Source organism: Pholis gunnellus (genome assembly GCF_910591455.1).
Source record: "Pholis gunnellus genome assembly, chromosome: 17".
In the NCBI taxonomy this organism is placed as follows: Eukaryota; Metazoa; Chordata; class Actinopteri; order Perciformes; family Pholidae; genus Pholis; species Pholis gunnellus.
The window spans coordinates 3,318,217-3,336,389 of record NC_136544.1 but is presented as its reverse complement, the minus strand read 5'-3'; the positions used below and the strand labels follow the sequence as shown (position 1 = coordinate 3,336,389).

At 40.9% G+C, this 18,173-nt stretch overlaps 1 protein-coding gene across 1 annotated transcript; it reads right to left on the bottom strand.

Annotated features, from left to right (window-relative positions):
- Positions 1-629: 629 nt before the first annotated feature.
- Positions 630-17,768, bottom strand: mpp2a (MAGUK p55 scaffold protein 2a; the record flags this gene model as incomplete). Its single annotated transcript, XM_079178261.1, has 14 exons — positions 17,714-17,768; positions 11,634-11,682; positions 9,160-9,260; positions 8,781-8,933; positions 8,468-8,638; positions 8,207-8,314; positions 7,597-7,716; positions 6,836-6,967; positions 6,566-6,668; positions 3,854-3,922; positions 3,550-3,711; positions 3,123-3,325; positions 970-1,098; positions 630-806 (listed from the first exon to the last, which is right to left on the bottom strand). The coding sequence occupies exons 2-14, from the start codon at positions 11,662-11,664 to the stop codon at positions 630-632; spliced, it is 1,659 nt and encodes a 552-aa protein (XP_079034387.1). The 5' UTR covers positions 11,665-11,682; positions 17,714-17,768.
- Positions 17,769-18,173: the final 405 nt, after the last annotated feature.

The window sequence follows — 18,173 nt, the reverse complement described above, 5'->3', positions numbered from 1 at the left end:
CCACACAGCAACTGAAGCGTTGCATGTGTTGCTTTATCTAGTCAACTATAACTAGTTGAAGTGGCAATCTCACCGATTTATCAAATGAAAAGCATGAATAGTCGGTTACTCTTTGTAAACAAACATCACAGTTGGCCCCTCCTCTTCCCAGCTATGGTCACATACGGCAGACAAACACATTTAACAAGATAAGTGGTCCCTTGAAAGTCATGATTTTAGGTCTAATGTTTAGTAAATATACAAAAGTCTGCCCTAAATTCGATGTGCACACAGACACACACATACACGTTCAGGGCAAATCTGTGAAATTCTGACATTCACAACTACATTCGTATTTTTCGCCTCCTTCCTGGTCCTTCTGGTTTCTTTTTATTCCCAGCCCTGTCCTCCCGGCACAGAAACATAGAACACTGTTTAAATAATGGACGTCTTATTCACACACTTTGAAGAAAACATCTTGTGATTTATCTGCAAAGCAGCTACTTTAGCAAGAAAATAATGTTCTGATGCGAGGCTATCGCAAAGGTCAAATTGAATCTCTTTGGAAATCTAAATAAGAACTTCCATTATTTACTCAGTGGCATATTTTCAGTGCCATTAAGCTCCCTCCCTCCCTCCTCTGCTCTCCACTAGAAAACCCAGGTGACCGGGACCCACTGGGGGTTTTTAGAAACCGTTTCCAGGGCAGCCTTGACGGTACGGTAGGTCTCGTCCAAGTTGTCGTTGATGATGCTGAGGTCAAAGTAATGGCCGAAGGCCGCCTGCATTTTAGTGCTCTCATCACACGTCCTCTGCAGCTCTTCATCCTGAAACGGAAAACATGTGACTTGGTGTTGCACGTTTTATTGGATCGTTATAATCCCAGAATCTCTTCTTTGAACTACTGTATTTGCAGTTTGTATTGATTTCTACGCTGCTTCTTCAGAGTGTCCTCGACACGAGTACGATCCTACCGTGAGCGGTTCTTACCGTCAGTGTCTTGGTAACCACGCCTGCCTCCACAGCTGAGTGGTTTATCGCCTTGAGCACCTCAAAGTCTGGAGACTGAAGGAACACCACACAGGGCAAGAACTCAGAGGTCCGCAGCACTTTGAGAGACTAGAAGACATTAACACACAAACATCCCTTAATTTATTTTTAATATAATTTTTGTTACATTTAATGGCATATTTATTTATACATTTTAGATATTGTCAGCTTCTGACCTCCGTAATTCTACAATGTAAGATTCTCTTGAGCAGGAACGCGACACTCAGCTGACCGTTATTACATTGTACTGACAATACAGGACAGTTTCTAATATTTTGTCCACCTCATTTCGGTAGCATTTCTCCAACCCTGCATCTATAACAACTCAAAATTATTTTTAATTTTCATAAAGGACTGTAGCATAGCATTCTTTTGGGCAGTGTGTCTGTTATTTTTAAACAGTCCCATAAGTATTCACAAACTAATGTGAAGTTACACAACTAGTAAAACTAAACAGTGATTTGTATCTGGAACTGTGTCTCTTTGTGAATGTCCACCTCGTTGTGTTGATCGTTGCGGTTGTGTGACACGTAAAATGTCACGAGACTCATGAGTCGTAAACCATAATGCAAAAATAAATGCAGACTCATTTGCATCTGTAAATCTATATGATGAGAATGATACAAATATCTGAGAGCAACAATATTTGTGACATTGTGTTTGTTTGGAGAAACTCCCAAATGGAAGTAATTTACACTTGTGTACTCATGTCCCAGAGAAAGCGGTCCATTCACAAGGGGATTTTGAATAAAGCTGAATAGGTCTGCCTCCAGTAACTGAATTTAATTTCACTAATCAACATTATCAAACATCAAGTTCTGGGATTTCTCATCAATAAACCAAATGTCAGTAAAATGGGTTTAAAATTAAGCGAGTTAGTCAATTTTCTTAATACCCATTGCATGTCTTTCCTGTTTGTGTGACACGGTAACATCTGGGGCTCAAAATGAGCCACACAAATAGTTGAGATTCACATCCATTTAAAGATGCTAGGCTGACGATTTGCAAATGCATTTAAGGATTCTGAATGTTATTCAGCCATGCAAATACGGACGTTTAAGAAAAATGTGACGATGTATTATACAACGGTTTGTACAAATGGTCACATACAAGTTGTAAATTAGAGACAGATTTAAAGACACAAATCATTCATTTATTTGTGCATTGTGTTTTAGAGTCCCATGCTCCCAACACAATTAGGTGAAGATTCACTAGTATAGAGACAGATATTTACATTGAAAAATGCTGAGTTGATGCACAAACCATGACATACGAGTGGTAACTTACAGGCACAGATTTATAGACACAAAACACTCACTACTTGTTACCCAACTTCTCCTTTGTTTGTGAATACTCAGACTGTTGAACACCATAGTGAATTTACTTCAGAAGAAAAAAGAAAGCTGATTTAACTCGGGCTCCTTGAAGCTGCTCTTCAAATGCATCACATGACTTTGTGTTATGTGAATGGAGTCACTTGTTGTGAAGACCCCACAAAGAATGATCAACCAGCTTTGCAGTTCCCCTCAGCCCCCCAGCACTTAACCTTTTTGAGTCAAAGGTTTTGGTTTTATGGCCACTTTAATGGTGCCTCTCATTCCCGCCCACAGCAGGCAGCTGCTTCAGTGAAGAAGCTCAAAGAAAGCTCTGTGCACTCCCCGCTCAGCACAAGACGGCAAATACACAGTTTGTGATTAGCTGGTTGAACATATCGGAGCATTGAGCAGCTACAGGTGGAAGTACCTGCCTCTGTAGCTGGTAAAGATCACAAACAAAGCTCACAGAGAGGGAATGATGGACTTAGATTTTTAATGAATGTTAATGGAGCTCTGTAACTGCTAGATGTGTAAAAAGGCAACTGTTAGCTAACCAGTCCACTACAAGAACTTCATATGTCTTTTAGGGGACCACTGGAGCAATGATCTGACGGAGCTGTAAAGAGGGTGGTGTCAGTGGTCGTAGTGTAGCTGCAGACTTGGGGATGTTGGAGTCTGGCTTTGAACGTTTCTTTAAATCTTCTATTATTATTATGTAAGGAACATTTTCCTGTTAAAACAGGGTGGGAAGTGGTTTGTGGGGGTATACATGCGTACCTGAGGGTTGGCGTCCAGTATGCAGACACGTCCGGCCTCAACCACCTCGTGTATGGAGTCCATCTTGAGTCCATACAGGTTGCCGTCGTACTCTCCGTGTTCAAGAAAGCGCCCGTTCTTGATGTCGGTCTCCATCTTGCTGCGGCTGGTGAAGGCGTACATCCGACCCTCGCGATCATCCTTTTTGGGCTTTCTGGAAGTATCTGGAAACAATAAGGCAGTCACGTATGCACACACACACGCATGCATTTCCCCTCCCCTTTTGGTTTCTCTTAAGGCATTTGAGCTTTAATTTGTTTAAATCATTTTCTGTCAGAAACACCTGCATCAGCTTGTTCCTGCTCCTAATTGAGCTCCACAGAAATCTTAAGGATTAAATCTTTATCGGCCAGGTAATACTACTACTTAAAGATATTCAAGTTCATACATGGAATGGTGGTGCCAAAGAGTAGTGGATCCCTCAGTAGAAGCTTGTTCTTCAGTCTCCGCCGCCCCACACCCTGGGCACCAATCAAAATCAGAGTTTTCCTCTTGAAAGGCGGGACCTTGGCCACCTCCTCGTAGAGCAATATCTCATGTCTGTCAAACTCTGAGAGGGGAAGATTGAAAGGGTGGAGGGAAAGAACGATGTACAAGAAAAGTAGAAGCGAGGAAAAGGCCAGAAGGAGGATTCACAGAGGAAAAATGTAACAGTAACGGCTAGATGTAAGGATATTTTAAAGCTTTGTTACCTGCATTTTTGGTTGTCACATACATCATTTTCTTCTTCTTCTTCCCTCCAACACCAGTACAAAGATTTCCTGTCACATAGAGTTAGTCAGACATTAGCATGATTGTCATCAGTCATGCCTCCCATTCACTAGGCTAATGCGCCAAACTATTTCTTGGTTAGGACGATTTGCACGGTAACCAGTAGAGAGGAAGTGGTGAGGAAAGGACCCAGCAGCAGTACGACGGACACACAGAATAGTTGAACGAAGCGTTATTCCAGGCAGAAGACACAACGGGCAAACAGTCCCGGATCAGCTCACGTGGAGAAATCCACTCGGTAGAACGCCAAGCTGTCAGGGAGAAGGCAGACAGAAACCAGAGGACGCAGAGGCTATTCTCGTGGTCGGGGACAGAAGGCTGAGTGGTTTACCGGGGCAGAGGCAAAGATGAGACGTCCAAACAGTCGGAGGGTAAACGTGGGAAAGTCTGGCATAATGCAGAGAACGATCTGGCAGTGTGTGTGTGTGTGTGAGACTGGTCCAAATAGTAGGTGCAGCAGAGTGAACAGGTGAGCGTGATGAGCTGATGAGGTGGGCGTGACTACCAGCTGCACTGAATGAGCTGATCAGGTGAGTGAGAGATGGAGCGACAGGAGAGAATGGAAGCTGAACTGTGAGAGGAAGTCACTGGACCCAATCCAGAAAGTTGTATCAATCTTCTCATCTAACTTTCCCTTCCAGGGTGGTGGTTATTAATACCAAGAAGAAGTGGAACCACATGACTCCCACATCTCAGGGCCACTTTTTAGAAATGACATTCACAATAGGCCTTTATCTATAAACTGTGAGAAGACCACAGCACCTTTGATATCTTGAATAGGTAAACCAGACATTCTGAAAAGATATACGTTTGATGAATCACAACTTTGTTTAATGCATGTGTTATTGAAAACTCATTAAGGCAGATTGAATCGGCTCTTGCTTTTTGCTCTCATCAGTAAAACAAACGGAACGTTTGCCTTTTGTATTAGCTTCAGTGTTACAAGTAGAATATCATTATCAGAACAATATTAGCATGCAGGCTCCCTCGTGTGGCTCAAAGGTTTACTGCAGATATAAATGTGAAATAAAGGACTATGGAAGACATTCTGCACATTTATTTGGGGACCCTAATAAAATCTCCTGCGACCCAAACCCAGTCTTTGGAAATGACTGCTCTTCAGACCACTATCATCTTGATATTCTTTCAAGTCTAAAGCTTCTTTAGACTTCATACTTTTAGTTTAATATTTCTCAGACTACAGGAACTTTTGGAATTTGGAGGATTTTGACATTTAGAAAGGGTTGGGTTTATTAACGCTCCTCTGATTGCTGGTACTTGAAATTTCAATTACATGGCATTCGCCACCATATGGCGTGAAACAGCAAAACACTGACGATGAGGACAATGGGAAACAATATACAGTCGGGTAGGTATACAGTAATAGAACATAGTCTCTAAAGACACAGGCTACCCATCAACTCTCAAGTAGACCACATTTGCCTTAATCACACTTAAATCTGTTAAGGGAGTTTCATGTATCACTTTCTTCGTGAATAATTAATATTTTATTGACCATCAGTTAGTGCTGGGCGGTAAAGCGGTTTTAATTTCCCGTATGATATACATTTTTAACACACCGTCTTACCGGTGCATCGCCGAAACAACTGCTGTCACTCTTCAACAGGCAGCAGAATACATTGTTCGCCGCTGAGAAGGCTACAGTCGGAGCTACTAGTCTTCTGTGTATTGAGAGGGACCCTAGTCATGGTTATAACTTTATAACAACAATTAATAACCCACAACTAACGCTCTTTAACAGCGTAAAACACCACGACACAACTGTTTGTGACACGTAAACAATTTGTAACGCTAATATTTGTATATTTATAAAATGACACCGCCGAACGGCATGCTGGGTACAGCTCGCTAGCTAGCCCGCTAGCACAACAGTCTGCTAACAGCTGGAGAGGCTCCGTCGCTCCAGTAATGCTCCAGTAACGCTACAGTAAAGAACAGAAAGGAGCGATGCAGGAGGAACAAAGAGAGGAGCTGAGTCTGCTGTTTGGAAGTGTTTTGGTTTTAAAAAATCTGATGTAGACCAAAAGATTATGTATTGCAAAGTTTGTCGAGCCACTGTTGTTGCCGCTGGTGGTAACACGAGCAACTTACTCCATCACCTCAGCAGAAAACATGAGTTGGAACACCAAGAGTGTGATTACGGTCGTCGGATTCGAGGCCGTCAACCAGTAACGTTAGCGCGAGTGAAACAGTGAAGCCAAAGGGTCACACATCGCTTGAAGAGACATTTGCTCGAGGCGCTGCATATGACAAGAAAAGCAAGTGGTGGAGCGACATTACGAACGCAATAACGATCCAGCTCTGCAAGGACACGGTCCCACTGCAGACAGTCGAGAAAGACTCAGAGCAATGATTAAAACACTGGATTCAAGGTATGTCTGACCGGGGCGACAATACTTCAGCCAAACTGCTATCCCAACAATATACGAACAAACGCGCAAACCCTATAGTAAGCAAAGCCTTTACATGTCCTCCTGACAGCAGAGTACCACTATAAACCTATAAAAACACAGTCAAGGAAAAAAAAATACCGTGATACACATTTCTGGTCATTCCACCCAGCACTACCATCAGTATTGTTTTTGTTCTCATTATTCTTTGTTTCCAGTTACCTGCTGGTGCCAGTTCCACATCTCTCTTGACAAACGCTTTCCTCTTCTCCTCCAGCATCTGACTGGGGATCAGCCCCGCGCTGCCACCCTCCACATGACGGGCCTGTATAACACACACACACACACACACACACACATTGACATATATATTCATAACACTAAAGGTCCTGGGGTTTTATTACATCTTAATCTAAAGAAAATATGAATATGAACAGCTCTCTGTCTACTGTAGAATCAACAGAACACATAAAAGTGTTTTTGTACTCCCACCTGCCACCAGTTGACGTCATCCTGGTTGACTATCTGCAGGATGTCTCCTGTCTCAAACCTTAAGCCCGCCTCCTTACAGGGAATCAGGTTGTCGTTGGCCGGGTCGTAGTCATAGTGACACTTAAAGAACAGCTGGAAAAACAAGATACAGACACCAGAGATGTAGTAGTCCATACAATACCAGTGTAATTCCATGATTCTGTTTGCATTCTGCAAATGTATTGTTATTGATCGTATTTTATTCAAAATATTTGCTTTGAGTATTGGCATTAGTAGTTCTAATTACATTCTAATTACGTAATTAGAACTACTAATGGATTATTCATAGCAAATATTGCTTAGAACTGGTGTTAGGAAGTTCAACAGGTCATATTTCCCTTTCTAAATCTACGTTATAGGTGTGAAAACATCTCCTTCAATCAACTACATTTATTTTAGTTTCTCACCAAAAACTAGATTTTACACGATTACATTGAACAAATCACGATAATATAATTACCTTTCACCTAATACACATTTTGACTGAATAGAGCTTGAATGCGTCATAATGTAACTCAACGTAACCTCTGTTAACATTAGCTGTCAGCTCCACTGTTTAGCCGAGCAGGACTGTGCTGCCCACCAGCTGCTAACAGCTAACGTTAACCGTGCTATGCTATTTAACTCATATTATATCTGGCCATTTCAGAATCCAGTCACCAGAAACCTTATGTCTGTTACTCTGACCATGTGTGTCCACTCTGTGTGTAGTGATCGGTCACCTGTCCTGGCTGTATGGCTTCATGATAGCTGGGCAGGATCTTCAGAACTACACTTCCGCTGGCTGCTTGCAGCTCCTCCTGCAGCACCCTGGCATCCTGGCCCACCTCTCGTCCATTCACCTGCCAACACATTGGATAGCAGAATGTTTCTGAATTGACACATTATAATAATCACATTTGTGGGATCTGTGATGGATGATATCACAAGAGCTTGGTGAGCTACAAACAATAAAATAAAGGACCCAACCTTGAGGTACTCCACTGATAAGATCAGATAAGGATAAGAATTTACATCTTTTTTTACCTTTTGACAGAGCCAGGCTGTTTCCTGAGTAATTCTTTCCACGTTTCAGTGCTTTTGTGCTAAACTGGCTGCTGACAGTAGCTTCATATTTGTATCGATCTCCTCATTTAAAAATGAAGAAAGAGAATCAGCCTTTTATTTCCCCCCAAAAATGGAACTCTTTCTTTAAGACACACTATAGTTTGGGGGCAGTTAGAGTTTCTGAAGAAATCAAAACAGCAGCTGGAAGTTCAAGGCACTCCCACCATAAATCAAAAGAATGTAAGGGGTCAGTAGAGGTCATGTCTACATCATGGTCTACCTCACCTCTTTGATGATGTCTCCCACATGCAGCAATCCTTGCTGGTCTATCATCCCTCCATGTAGGATGCGTGCTATAATCAGCTCACCACCCTCCACCTTGAACGTTACACCCTGAAACACAACAATGTAGGCTGTTGTTTCTATCATCAACAATAATAAAATGCTTTACAACAAACACTAAGAAGACTTGGAGCAAGAAAAGTGCAAAGCAACATGGAATGAACTCAGCTGTGTCCATTGTGTTTAAGTTTTAATGTTACCTACCAGGTGCTCCCCCGCCACTTTGCGTATGCCCACCATGCGTATTGCGTCAGGCGGCGGGGGCTGGTTGTGCGTGTGGCCGTCTTCCTGCTCATGATCCGCAAAATCACATGGGCTGGGGGGAGGGCTGTCACATGACTGGGACGCCACTGAATCGTGAGTCTCCAGTAGAGACTGAGGAAGATGTTCAAAGTTAGACATATGTACACAACAATATTTGTTATTTTAACTGTGTGAAGAGAAAAGACTCAACAATTAAGATTAAGTTTTGGACATTGGACAATATTTTTCACATGTGTATGCATGTGTTCTACACCTGGAAGTGAGGCTGTGTCAGTATGCGGGCGAGCTCAGCTGCAGTGTTGGAGTGCTGTGTGAAGGGGTCCAGGTCACTGAGGATCTCCTGCAGGAGCTCCACGTTGTTCTCCCTCACCGGTGATGGACGCGGCTCCTTCAGGCTCTCCTCTTGCTCCTAACAAACAAGACACACATACATATGAAAATAGATACACAGACACAACATCTTGACATACACAAGTTTGTGCACACAAACAGACGCACTGACACACAAGTCCATTTTAATTATTGATGTCATTTAGTGAGTATTTGTGTGTGTGTGTGTGTGTGTGTGTGTGTGTGTGTGTGTGTGTGTGTGTGTGTGTGTGTGTGTGTGTGTGTGTGTGTGTGTTCCACACCAGAGGACTCTCCATGATGCCTTTGAGGAAGATGAGGTCCAAGTCATTAGCTGTGGTGGAGCTGGTGGTGCTGTCGCTCATCGCGTCCAACATCTGGGGCACTACAACACAGACAGAGGAGGGACAAAAAGAGGGAGAAACAAGGAAGATAATGAGACAGAGCTTCTCTGGCTAAACAGTAGGACTGCTTTAGGGCTGTCAATTGACAATTTTCAATTCAAATATTAATCACATGATAGTTCATTGTAAGTTAATTGCATTTTTTATCTTTCTAAAGTGTACCTTAAAAGGAGATTTGTCATGTATCTACCGTTTTTTATGATTGCATGATTATGAAAACACACAATTCACACAACCACACACATGTGTAGAGGAACACCTCAGATCTTTTGCTAAATTAAATACTTAATTCAAAGCAATACAATAATTCATAAATACCCTATTTTGTTACCGTATGGCACAAACAGGGTTCATACAATCTGATTGAAATCTGATGGAAACCAATTAACAATTAAAGCTATAAGCAGCGATGAACGGGCCCTCGCACCTTTGCGCACATTGGAGGTACTTGCGGGACCTCGGCTTACGCGGCCGAGAATGTCTGCGACCATCGGACAACGCGACCAAGAGTTAGACGTTTTTGATCCTGGAAATTATGCTTTGCAAATTGTCCACCACTTCCTGTAACCACTGTGTGGTGCTAAACAACGCGCGGCAACATGCATTATGTTGCTCTATATCAAGTATAGATAACATTGTGTAAATGTCATGTGAATCGGATATTGTTTGTCAAATAAAAGTATAAAATGTGACATTTCCTTTTGCCAGTAGGTGGCGCTATGAGTTATTGAAAATGTTGGCATTGAAATGTTGTCAAGCTTGAAATAGCATCATGCCTAAGAAATGTTGTGCAGATTGGATAGTGTCAAGTTTATTCCATGAAAACTCACGAAGTTGATAACTTTTCATCACAAATGTCGTAAGAGCATCCTGACCAAATTTGAAGTCGATCACATAAATTATGTAGGAGGAGTTCGCAAAAAAGCATTTTTCACAAAATTGAAAATGGCGGAATATTTTGGTAGGCAGAGTTTATGGGTCTGAGAGGCTTTTTTGTAGAGCTAGCAGAGCTGGACATGTGTGTCGAATTTCAAGTAAATCGGACATACTGGTCGAGGGGGGTCAGAAAAAAACCGTTGGATTTCTATAGGGCCTTCGTTGGCCCGACGTGGTCGGTTGCTCGGGCCGTAACAATGACAAAGATTGTTCAGAAACCCTCACAAGTACTGCATTTAGCATAAATAAATATGCTCAAATCATAACAATCATAAATACTATTGTTTCATGTTATTGTCTAATGTTATGCACCACCCGCCATGACAAATTCCTTGGCAATACATTGGCAATAAACGGTTCTGATTCTGATTCTGAACCACAGTCAGTTTGTCGGTGTGCTAACTTTATGTTCAACGGCTGTACCGAATATCATTTTTCTTTACATTCATAGCTTTTATTCAGGTTTTCGAATGAAGATTTGATTGTCTGTCATCATATTTTATGATGTCAACAACCTTAAAAAATAAGTAAAATAGGATTTTGAGTTATTGCGGTTATGAGTTATATAATTTATGGTGCTGTTTGATTGGTGCTAGACTGCCCGTTAATACTTGCCTCTCTTCAAATTCTGACCTTAGTGTAACTGTTGTTTTTGAAAGGCTAAACACACACACATATGGAATAAAACATTATTTCATTAGATAAAAACTTGATATGAATTTTGGACTAAGGACTGAGACAATTGAGAATGACAAGGTCATGAATGAAGCTTCAAAGCTGTGAACTATTTGGTAAAGGTCAATGTTCCACTGCTTTGCTTATTGCTTCAGCAGAATGCCTCTCCTCTGTCTTCATAACAGTTGATGTGTTCCCAATGCTGCCTGCTGATGTAGCTGTTTGAGTGTCATCATAGGTGGAATCATCATTGTGATCAGCTCTTTTATCATTATATATACACACACATATATATATATATATGTATATATACACACACACACACACGCACGCACACACACACACACATACATCTCAGTGCTTCCTATTCATTAACTAGACAGCATGGAGCCCCGTTTCCCGGCATGACTGTTGCTGTCATCAACATTCATATTTACACAACCAATATGTTAATAATTAAATGATTTACTCGAGCACAGTGTAAAAATACGTTTCTTACAAATAAAAGTCCGTTATAAATGTTACAAGAGTAAAAGCCCAATAATATTAGCATCAAACATTAAGTTTCAGAGAGAAACCCTACTCTCATCATTTAAGTAAAGGATGACTTTTGAACTTAGTCAGATATTCTTGTTCCTGTTTTACCCATTGAACAGCCCTTTGGTAGATTGGATGTGAGGTAGGGGGTACAAACAAAGAACACATCGGTCATAGGAGATGATGAGGAAGGTGTCTGATCTCACCAGGCTCTGTCCTGGTGGAGGCAACAGGCATGGTAGAGCTCCAGTCAATCTGAGAAAGAAAGGAAAAATAAAGAGTGAGAGACGGGATGAAATAGTCCATCTATTACAGTCAATTAAGTGTTTACCCTCACACTGCTCCAGTACAGCTATAGCACTCAACAGTGAAACAAATAAAACCTCCACTGTTTTACCACAGTTAAGGGAGAGGTTTGTTCATAGTTAAAGGAATGGTTGGTAACACTTTATAATAACTACACACTATGAAGCATTAGTTAAGTATGAGTAAACACTTAATTCATCCTTTATAAAGCATTGTTCCTACATTAACACTCATTAGCATGCTATTCACTCGGGATCCCCCAGTATGAGCTGGAACATGTTGCGGGCGAGAGGGAAGTCTGGGTCGGCCTGCTGCCACCGCGACCCGACCCCGGATAAGAGGAGGAAGATGGATGGATGGATGGTACGCTATTCATAACAGTTACAAATGTTTTATTCTTGATTAGCTCCAGAGCCTAGAGCCTGGTTAGCTCCAGTTGTACATTTACAAATGTTTTATATCCAGCCATTGTATTTAACAGTATATTGTTTGCATCTTGCAATAAATATTGATATGTTCTTGATCACTTTGTGTTGTGTCTATTTGCCTTTTCTGTTGAAATACTATGGGGTTTGAGGCACTGCTGGCCTTTCAATGTCATTTATAAATGCTTTGAAAGACATAGATAGTCCTCACTTTAGATGAGGTCACACAAAATAGTAGTAGTAGTAACTAGTAACGAGTAGTAACTACCTTAATTAATCATGAATTAATCATGAATTGCAGTATTAATACACATTTATAAAGCATATATTAACACAGTCCCTAACCATAAATCATATATATAAATGGATGAATAATATACATCTAAATATGTTCTTAATCACTTACTTACACATTATAAATGATCTTATTAATCATCTACAACGCCTTAATAATTGGTTTGTAATATATATAATACTTCATTTACAAATGGGGAATCCATCATTTATAAAGTATGAAAACACAATCATGAAACACATAATAGACAAGCTTATTAATGCAGAATAAAACATTTATATCTGTTATGAACTGCATACTGAGTGTTAATGTAGGAACAATGCTTTATAAATGATGAATTAAGTGTTTACTCATACTTAACTAATGCTTCATAGTGTGTAGTTATTATAAAGTGGTACCCAATGGTTCAACAGTCAACACCACTACCATGTGTGTACTGTGAAGATAAAGCTGCAGCCAGCAGCAGTGTGTGTGTTGTTGCAGTTTGTACAACTGTGTACAGCAGTTGTATGTAAAATCCTCCTTTTCCCACAACATGGGACAATAAACACAATCACATACGTACTGCAGGCAGTGATGCCAGCAAAGGAGGGCGGAGCCCCGGCAAATGTCCTGAGATTGAGCGTTCATACTGAAAGAGCAAGAGAGAGATGAAGAGAGGGGAGGGGGCGTAACTAATCTATACATCGCCATGACAACAGACACAATACAATCGCAATTTGGGGAAAGAGAGGAGAACAAAGGGGGAATACCAACCATTCAACTCTATATGAAACCCCTTCTACTTGTAAAGCTTTAACACAATCTGTCTAACTGTCCGTCTGTCTGACAAAGCTACAGCTACAGCTCGTGGCTGCCATGGAAACCTGGCCTCCTTCAGTTTGGCCTTTACACACTTCCATTGTTGCTCACGCTAGAGTACACATCACACAACACACAACACACATCACACATTACACATTACACAACACCACAGGAAGAGAAGATAGATAAAAAGAAAACCTGTAAAGACTTCAACACATGAAGAGGATGTAAATCATGATGTCTGAAAGATGGCATGAACATCTATCACCCATTATTACGATCACTATTGTTTTCACTGACTACATGCAAGCTGGTGACAGCAGGTGTGGTGGGAAATGCTTCGAGATACTATCTCCAGGTACAATCCAGTTGTAAAAATGTTAGCCACGTCAGGATCCAAGAAACTAGAGTTTTCAAAGAGATGCAGCCTGACACAGGAACACTAAAGCCGCCTAAAGGTGCATTCATCAAGCCGTTACCAATATCAGGAGGAAGGGTTCACATGTTTGTAGATGAAAATATACGTTTCAGTGCTTGCTTTCTTGTCAACACTGATTCTATCAAACACATCTTGAGGATTTATTGTTGCTCACACTCTCACTAATTGGCCGACATATACACTTACACCAGCATATCTGTGGTAAGCTAAAATGAAATGTATTAGTGAGGGTTTGCAAAAAATGTATTTATTCTCCGTTATATTCAATATTGCAAATGGCCTACCTAACCCTAACCCTACAATATTCAGCAGTAATGTGGTAATTTATTTTAATTCAGGATTATATTGGGCATCAATCATTTTGCAGATTTAAATATAAGCCTTAAGAGAAAACTTCATTTGTTTTATTACTAGGTAATTCAAAATTGTCTCAAAGTCAAAATGTATTATTTGTAGTTCAACACAAACACATATGAAAAACACAAATTGTGTCTCATAATTCATGGTAATTCAAGAGAGCAGGTTACAGAAACCAATATCTTGGGTATTACCCTTGGTGAGCAAAGGTTTTGGTGAGGTCTAATGGTTCGAGGTGCAATATTAAAAAGGCATCACTCATGTCACCGAGCACATTACAGCAGTTTGGACAATGCTTGGTTTTGGCCCATCTAGACCATCACCCTACAAGCTATCTGCTGTAGCTTTCAGGTAATCAAGAGAACATGTCTGGTCCTGAGCTGTTCATTCATGTTCTTCTGTGGAATGAGTACGTCCTAAAATAGGCCAAATTGTCTGTTCTCAAAAATAACTTTTACTACGAATAAGCACTACAAAACTAGACAAGTGACAATGGATAAGCTCTCTCACAACCAGAACAAAAGAAGTAGTCATACTATTTTTGCAACTGACCGCTAACTCCTACTGGTGTGACTTCAGAGATCCTAAATGACGATGCAACAGGTCTATATTTATAATGTTACCCTGAGAAGAGAACGATAGAGCGATCTGAAAACCCTTGGTTACAACCCTCGGTGAGTGGAATGAGGTATGAAGTAGCCTAACTGCTTTTACTACAAGTGCTGTAGGTACGAGCTGTCCATTCACACTGATGCTTTCTCTACTCCATTTGTTTGCATAGTGTGCAACGCCATCTAAAAACAACAGCAATGAATTCTTACTTGTTTGGGTTTAGTTTATGGTAATAAATTAGCTGGGTGATGTTTGTATTGTCTGAACTAATGCATTTCGTATGGCTAGCTTTGTAGGCAGTTTTTAATTTAAGCTTATACCCTCATTGATAAATACTTTGCTCACCTGACTTTTGCACTATAGGCACCAAGACATTAGTCACGTGTACGGTTGAATCATAATTTGAGAAGCTAAAAATGATTGTGATGTTATTTTTTGTATATCTCTCTGTAGTTTTCACGGTGCTTGAGGTGCTGATGGTGATGGGAATGAAAATAAACCGTGAAGCATCACTTTGAGACTCTGTGTCTTGCTTATCAGAGCCAATAAATGAAAAGATGTTTTCCTGTGGATCCCAGGAAGAGTAGCTGTTGAACAGGGAACAGCTAATGGGGACCCAAATAAATAAAAACAATTCACTGAAAATAATCTAATATACAGAACAGTAGGAGATCAATAGATAACAGAGAAAGCTTGCTCCGCTACTAGTGGTGTAACCGATCATGGATCGATCGGTTCGGCACACTTGTGAACAGCGGACTAATTTAGTTTTTCTTTTTTTTACAGTTTAACCATCATAGTGTGTAATAAAGTTGTACTGCTGCTGTTCCTTTTCATGTAACAAGTCCCAGAATATCAATGCAGAGTGTCAGTGAACAGATATAAAGCAGTAGTGTGATCACGTGAACGGAGCTTGTTAGAAGCATTTAATTAATAATTGGAAAGCAAAGTTATATTTGACTCCTCCCCCTTTCTTTGCTGATCCGAACCGTGACTCAAGAACCGTGATCCGAACCGAACCGTGAGTTTTGTGATCCGTTGCACCCCTATCAGCTACCGTTTCCCTGAACTACAAAAACATCCAAACATACACAAACTAGTACCTGATCTCACGCTTATGTGAACTCCATCTGCTACCCTCTTCATCCTTCACCTGCTCATACCTTTCTCACTTCCTTCCTCACTGTTTTTTCCACTCATCTTCAACATCAACAACTCCCCCATTGCCCCATTCTCTCCCTCTCGTCTCTCCCTTGCTCACATGCCCCCGAATGTTTATGGATCTTTTTTCCCCGATCATTATTTAAGAGCGCGGTTTTTCAATTAGAGAGCATGACTCATTGATTTCACGTTCAGATTTTGCAATGGTTTCCCTCAAAACCCTGTGCGACACTCAAATAGCTCCCCGCTTGTGCTTGGATTCGCTCTGCTTTCTGTTCAAACTGTATGCTCACTCAGATATATTGTTTCCTGAACAGTGTTGAGCAATGAAACGATCCCCGTCTTGCTTAATAGAGCATACCTGACGGACGGTTACTCTTCCACCTGGTTGACCCACTTCATCCCTCTAGACCTTTATTATATTGCTTTCTTTACCACTTTTGGAATAAAAGGAAAGTTAATTACCAGCGCACCACCTTTACTTTACTCACAATAAAAAGACAGCTTACTGTGGGCAGACCATGGATGTGGTAAGAAGCATTGGTGACCACCTCAGTTCATGCTAGCAGTAGAAAGCTAACGGCCTGGTCTCTGTGTGCAGCCATCAATCAGTGAGTTGACAGTGTTGATTCACCGCATCCTTGTCAGCATATGGCAAAATACAATAGAAGATTCTAGTAATAGTAGACAATGTAGTTACAGTAAAAGAAACAGTGTGGATGCTGGTATGCGATCATTTTATTCCAAAAGTGGCAAAGAAAGCAAGTAAGCCTTGAAATGCCAGGTTAAAGAGTACCCGCCCATTAGGGACGCGTTAAAAAGTGAAGCAAAGGCAACGAGGCATTGGCTAACACCACATCTAGCATTCTATTGGTTGGGGAACTTTGACATGAATTATTGGAGAAAAACACCAAGAGCAGAAGAGAAATCTGAGAGAAGATGTTTCACCAGAGAAGCAGCCTGACCGGAGGAGAAGGGCTGAAGCTGGAGCGCAGGAAATCTGTGCAAGCAACATGTTCCCTTCTTCCTTCTACCTCCATCCTCCCCTCCATTACTCTCTAATTTATTCCCACCTCCTCCATCACTGCCCCTCCTCCCTCCATTCCCCACCATCATCCATCTGCTCCAATATGTAAAGAGACACACACACACACACACACACACACACACACACACACACACACACACACACACACACACATCCCATTACCTACATTCTACATCTTGCAGTGTCTCACAAACATAATATGGTAGCAACTGTGTAGTTGCCATCAATGCGTGGAAACTATTTGTATTTGTATATTCTCACCTTTTTACCCCATGATATTCGATATGTAATAGGTTTACAATAGGTGTGTGTGTGAGTGGGTAGAGGGTGTCAAGAGCGTGGACACGTGAACCCAGTCAGTACTGTTTGTGGATATGTATCATCGGCTAGTCTTTGTTAAACCTTGTTGAACGTAAACTTTTGTATTATTAGCATGTATGCCTCACCTAATAGGCATACACATAACTTACAGACACAATATATATATATATATATATATATATATATATATATATATATGTATATATATTAGTCTCAGGGGTCACATATAACAAAGCATGAGCACACACACACACAGACAAAGGCAGCCCGAATAACAAAATGCTAACAATACACAAGTTATCTTATTACTGTGTGAATCTCCTGTTCTCACACAAGCAGCACCGCTCGCACTACGCACCATTGTCGAGGCAGTCCAGCGTGTAGCGGTAGATGCTCTCTCACTAACGACCCTCAGCGGGAGGAGAACGAATAAAAGAAGCACAATGTGCTCCACAATAACAGTAATAGATGTGAATAAAGCCGCCGTGTTTGTGTTGGATAAATTGCAGTTCACCTACCTTTTACCTCAATTAGACGAGCTTCACGCTGAACTGGTTGTGATGTCTCGTGCGCTTCTTGTTGTCGTCTGGCTCTCCTCTAAGACACAAAGCCGTCAGCGGCAGAAGAAACACGCGTAGGACTTCCGAGAACATTTCAGAATAAAACACTTTTGGTAAATATGCCAGTATATAAAGTTTCATTAGAAAACTAAATTTAAACTACTTATCGTTGTCATGAGATTAACCTTGTATGGACATTTAAGACCTTAATCATATGGTATACACTATGAAGTCGGCACTAGGTGAGAGTTAAACATGTTAAATATATCATCTACACTTTGCAGGCAGATTCAACATGGGCTTATTTCCGGTTAAATTCAACAAATTCCTTGGATGTTGGCCCCTATCGATGTAGAAGTATTAAAGGGACAGTGCCTTGTTTTGTTTGTTCTCCTCATTTAAGAAAATAATTAAAAGT